Source organism: Terrapene carolina, unplaced genomic scaffold (assembly GCF_002925995.2).
Source record: "Terrapene carolina triunguis isolate 2854851 unplaced genomic scaffold, T_m_triunguis-2.0 Scaffold112, whole genome shotgun sequence".
Lineage (NCBI taxonomy): Eukaryota > Metazoa > Chordata > Testudines > Emydidae > Terrapene > Terrapene triunguis.
In genome coordinates, this window is record NW_020664463.1 from 9,970,756 (window position 1) to 9,976,755 (window position 6,000).

General features: G+C 52.1%; 1 protein-coding gene across 1 annotated transcript in view; it reads right to left on the minus strand.

The window, feature by feature from the left end:
- The window catches only part of ARFGAP3 (ADP ribosylation factor GTPase activating protein 3), a 70,625-nt gene extending 66,868 nt beyond the window's left edge, over window positions 1-3,757 (minus strand). Inside the window, exon 1 of the mRNA XM_024214011.3 lies at window positions 3,610-3,757. Coding sequence (XP_024069779.1) covers window positions 3,610-3,678 — 69 coding nt within the window. The 5' untranslated portion in view covers window positions 3,679-3,757. The remainder of the gene's footprint in view (window positions 1-3,609) is intronic.
- Between the last annotated feature and the right edge of the window lie 2,243 nt (window positions 3,758-6,000).

The following is a 6,000-nucleotide window of genomic DNA, read 5'->3' on the forward strand; positions in this document are numbered from 1 at the left end:
TCCCAAATTGTATATTTTAACATTTACAGCAGCAGTACAGCCAAAGGACATTAGTAAAAAATATGAGAATACACAGCTTTTCCAAGTCTTGCGCTTCCTCCTCATGTCAGCAAAAAATGAACATGAAAGAAAGTATGGAAAGCGGGGGTGGGGGGAGGATAAGGAAATGCCTAGAAAAAGAGGACACAGGACAAGTTGTAACAAAAAAAATAAAAGAATAAATGAACAAAAATATGTTACCTTTGAAGACAAACATTATTCACTTCAACATACACATACACACGCACACAAAGATACAGGAAAGTTGTTTGGGACAATGAATTGTCTTTCTTCCTCCCCTCTCCCCCGTCTTCGCTCTGTCTTTGGAAGTGAATAAGATGCAATGTATGTCTTCCCTGCAAAGTTCACTTGAGATACTCCTCTTGAGTTAGCCTAACTTGAGTAATTGAAGCCATACTGGGAAAGAACATTTCAGCTGCTGCCCTCACTTTTGTGTGGCCCTAAGACTTCTACAGGCATATTTTTAAAAGTTCTTTGCACCAAAGTAAGCTGAGCTGCTCTATAAATTATTTCCCAATGGATTGAATTAGAACTTGTTTGTCCTTTCTGGGCACATGGGAGGAATTGAGGGTTGGCATTGGAGGACGAGCTGCATTTGAGTGGAACTAGTCTGCATCCACATAACAGAATAGTTGTGTTAGCAGCTAACAAATTGTGCTAATTCAAGCTTTAGTCTATGCCTGACAGACCAGCCAACCTGAGTTAAAAGCACCACTATATTCAAGTTGAGGAAGTGTGTGTGGATGGTACTTGAGTTATGGGGCAAGGCAGTAAAGACAGGGCTTCATGTTCCTCATTCGCATACCTGTTAAGAGTGAGAATTAGGCTAAAATGTTGGACCAGATAGGCCTCAACACATTACTACTGTTTCTCATATAAGATCAAAATCTTATTAGGCACTTACAAACAGTAACAAGATAGAATCCGTGCCCCAGACAGTTCCAGGATACATATATATTTAATTTTCACTGTATTTCAGTGTTTTTCAAAGTTCGGGTCGCAACTCAAAAGGCACTGGGTCGCCTTGCTCAGCGACCCAGCGGCTCTGGTCAGCAGCGCCGACTGAGACGTTAAAAGTCCAGTCGGCGGTGCTGCCCAACTAACACAAACTAGTGCCTACCTGCTCCGACACTGAGCTGCACCCTGGAAGCAGCCAGCAGTGGGTCCAATTTCTAGGCCAGGGGGCCACAGGGCTCAGCGCGCTGCCCCCGGTCTGAGCACCGGCTCCGCACTCCCATTGGCCGGTTATGGGAGCTGGGGGGTGGGGCAGTGCCTGTGGGCGAGAGCTGTGTGGAGCCACTCGCACGCCTCCGCCTAGGAGCCAGACCTGTTGCTGGCCGCTTCTGGGGCGCAGTGCAGTCTTCGGTGTCAGGACAGGTGGGAAGCCTGCCTCTGCACCTCGGCTCCGCCACTGACCAGGAGCTGCCGGAGGTAAGTCAGTCACACTATCAAATCCTAGCGTTTAAGGCCAAAAGGGACCACCAGGTCATCTAGTCTGACCACTTGTACATCACAGGTCACCAGCAACACCCAGTGTCTGCACATTAAATACAACCAAAATTAGACCAAAGTGTTACAACCCACATTAGACTAGACTATTAGGTGCCACAGGGAGAGATTAGGGGGGACCAAGGTGCACCAGTGCCAGAGGGCCCTGCAATGACAGGGAAATGATTGAGACATACCCAGATAATCCTGGCAAGTGACCTGCATCCTATGCTGCAGAGGAAGGTAAAAAAAGAACTCCAAGGTCAACTGCCAAGCTAGCCTGGGGGGAAATTCCTTCCCGACCCCACATGTGGTAATCACTTAGACCAGGGTTCAGCAACCTTTCAGAATGCATCCGAAGAAGTGGGTTGTAGCCCACGAAAGCTTATGCTCTAATAAATTTGTTAGTCTCTAAGGTGCCACAAGTACTCCTGTTCTTTTTGCAGATACAGACTAACACGGCTGCTACTCTGAAACCTTTCAGAAGTGGTGTGCCAAGTCTTCATTTATTCACTCTGATTTAAGGTTTCGCATGCCAGTAATACATTTTAACGTTTTTAGAAGGTCTCTTTCTATAAGTCTATAATATATAACTAAACTATTGTTGTATATATAAAGTAAATAAGGTTTTTAAAATGTTTAAGAAGCTTCATTTAAAATTAAATTAAAATGCAGAGCCCCCCCAGACCGGTGGCCAGGACCCAGGCAGTGTGAGTGCCACTGAAAATCAGCTTGCATGCCGCCTTTGGCACGCATGCCATAGGTTGCCTACCCCTGACTTAGACCTTAAGCATGTGAGTAAGAACCAGCCAGCCAAGAACCTGAGAGAGGGAGAGAAAGAGAGAGAGCATGCTCGGTGCCACCTCAGCGCTCTGATCCTCCCAGTCTAATGTCCCATCTGCAGCTGTGGCCATCCCTGATCCTTCAGAGGAAGGAGATTAAAAATATATATACAGTAGAACCTCAGAGTTACGAACCAGATTTATGAACTGACCAGTCAACCACACACCTCATTTGGAACCGGAAGTACACAATCAGGCAGCAGCAGAGACCAAAAATAAAGCAAATATGTAGTTTTAAACATAAACTACTAAAAAAAAATAAAGGGAACGTTTAAAAAATAGATTTGATAAGGTAAGGAAACTGTTTCTGTGCTTGTTTCATTTAAATTAAGATGGTTAAAAGCAGCATTTTTCTTGTGCATAGTAAAGTTTCAAAGCTGTATTAAGTCAATATTCAGTTGTAAACTTTTGAGAGAACAACCATAACGTTTTGTTACAAACATTACAGAGTTAGGAACAACCTCCATTCCCGAAGTGTTCGTAACTCTGAGGTTCTACTGTACGTACGCACACATTAAATTGGGGGAGGCCAGGGATATCCTTTTTGACACCGACCAGAGGCTGACTGAAACCTTGAAGCATGAGCTTTAGGAACATAAGACACAAACCGGAAGTGAAGCCTCCCCCCATCAGAAGCAACCCCATCACACAATCCAATTGATTATTGTCCAGCTCCCACTTAAAACTAATCTAATTGTTTGCCCCCCCACTACTCCCTTCAGGAGGCTGTTCCAGAACCTCACTCCTCTGGTGGTCAGAAACCTTTTTCTAACGTCCAACCTGAATTTGTTCATGGCTAATTTACACTCATTTGTTGTGCCAACATCATCCTTGAGCTTATACAGCTCTTCACCCTCCCTAGTGTTTCCCCTGTAGAAAGCAACCATAGGCCCCCCACCGCCGTTGCCAGACTAAACAAAAGGCTGTTCCTCTGTTATGACAGACCCCCCCACACACACAGACAGTTCTTGCAAGCGCTGCCCATAGCGGGTAGGGGGAAGCACTGGTGGGTCCGTGGGCCCTCCCATGGCTCCCTTGGCGCGTCAGCGTTAGGGGGGAGAGTGGCCCCCCAGGATCCCATTGGCCAGTTACAGCGGGGGGGGGGAGGGGAATCCGCTGGCACCGCCCCCTCCAGCTCCCAACAGTGCGACGTGTCACTAACAAAGTTCAGCTCCCGCCGCCCCCAGCGCCGGCTCCCGCCCAACCGCTGCCCCGTTACCTTGTTGGTGGGGACGGCGCGGAGCCGTTTGAAGATGGCGACAATGTCCTGCTTGCGGGGCTCGCACATGGCCACGCCGTGCAGGGGACCGCTCGCGGCGGCAGCGGCCACAGGGCAGGGAAGCGAAGGAGCCGGCCGCCCTCACACGCAGCACAGACGGATGGGGCGGGCGCTGACCGGGCCGGCCCGCGAGGGGCGGGGCCTGGGCGCGTGAGCGAGGGGCGGGGCGGGTCGATGCGGGAAGCCGCCGTCCACGTTCCTGTTCGGTCGGGGACGGGAGTTGCGCGCGCGCGCGCGCCTCGCCCCGTTCCAAGCTGCCGCTAACCGCCGCTTTGCCCTGCGGCCGAGCCAGGGGGCTTTGGGCTACAGCACGGGACTATGGGGCAGAGGGAGATGCACCGCCCCCTCCTCCCCCCAAACCCGGGGAGCTTCCCGGGGGAGGCTGAGAGGCAGGGCCGGCTTTAGGGAGTGCGGGGCCCCGCAGGGCTGACTAATAACAACAACAAAACGTAAAAAAAAGCCTTTCATTTCTTCCATGTCTTATTTACTGTCCATAACTATATAAATAATAAAATTATATATTATGTACATTGCGTCATGTGCTGTTGATCAGTTATTAATGAGCTCCATTTCACATGTGTGGGTCCCCGCCACGCCCTGGGGTGTGCTAGGGTGACCACGTCCCGATTTTATAGGGACAGTCTCGATTTTTGGGTCTTTTTCTTATATAGACTCCTATTACCCCTCACCCCTGTCCCGATTTTTCACACTTGCTGTCTGGTCACTCTAGACTGGTGTGCACATGTGTGGGTCCCAGCTGCTCCCTGCCCCCCTCATTGAAGCAGGTGTGCAGGGTTACTGCCCTGGGAACTGCAGGGCACCAGTGGACATGGGGCTGGCTGGAGGTAGGGGCTGGCTGCAGGCAGGGCAAGGGGTGCGGGGCTGGCTGGAGCCAGGCAGGTGTGGGGCGGGCTGGCTACCTTCAGGCAGGACCACGGGGGGGTGTGGCATGGGTTGGCAGGGTTGGAGACAGAAGAGTGCGGGACTGGCTGGCTTCAGGCAGGGGGGTGCGGCAGGGGTTGGCTGGAGATAGGGCAGGGGGTGCGGGACTGGTGTGGGCAGGACAGGGGGTGCGGGACTGGTGTGGGCAGGGGTGTGGGTGGGGCTGGCTGGCTTCAGGTAGGGCCGCAGGGGAGTGTGGCAGGGGTTGGCTGGAGACAGGGCAGAGGGGGCAGCAGGAGCTGGCTGTGGGCAGCGGGTGCAGGACTGGCTGCAGGCAGGGGGTGCGGGGCTGGAGGCAGGGCAGGGAGTGCAGCAGAGGCAGCTGGATCTCCGGCCCTTTAAATAGGCCCCAAGCCCCCCGCTATCCCAGGGCTCCGACGGCTATTTAAAGGACCGGGGCGACAGAGGCAGCTGGAGCCCCGGACTTTTTAAAAACCCCCAGAGCCCCGCAGCCCTATCCCAGGGCTCCAGCAGTGGGGCTCTGGTGGCAATTTAAAGGGCCTGGGACTCCAGCCCCTGCTGGGAGCCTTAGGCCCTTTAAATTGCCCCCGGGGGAAGCCGGGCCACCCCGGTACGGCGCACTGGCTCTTGCCGGTACGCCATACCAGGGCTTGAGCACGGGGCCCTCTTAGGTGCGGGGCCCAATTCAGGAGAATTGGTTGAATCAGCCTAAAGCCGGCCCTGCTGAGAGGCCTCAGCCGGAGCCCACTGTGGCAGCCGTGCCACACCCCGCCTGGCCCATCATGTTTCCCGAGGGCTTTACAGCCGTTCCTGTCCGCTGCGCCCCGCTCGCCTTCACTTTGTGCTCGTAGTCCCCACCCAGGCCCAAACCAGCCATAACAGCGCTCGTAGCTGGAGGCCAGGCGTCAGGAGCCCACCCTGCAGCCGCTGACTGTGGTTGGACAAGTCACTTCATCTCAGGCTGCTTCCGTTACTGGACCATTGCAAAGCGATCATCACACTCCGCAAAGCCTCACCCCCCTGCAGCCCGGCCCCAGCCACGGCTTTCACATTAAACACACACCTTGTCAGGAAACGCCCATGTCATTGAGCACACACCACCCACTGGAAAAATGTTCTCATCACTCATCATCAGAATTTACAGATAGACAAAGAAAAAAATGCTGGTTGAAACTAGTAAGGTTTGATTTAGGGCTATTTACTTCGTATATTTTACATAATGGTGATTTCCCCCCTACCCCTCACTTAATTTCCCACAACTATGAAAATTTAAATTGATCAAAATTATTTTAAAAATTGAATTCTGCCCAGCCTGATTATCTATGATGACTCAGTTGAAGAGGTCCCAAACAGCAGGGGCAGTGTGATAAATCTGATGCTGCTCAGAAAGAGGATAGTACCAAGGCTGTGCAGGGCCAGATTAATTTT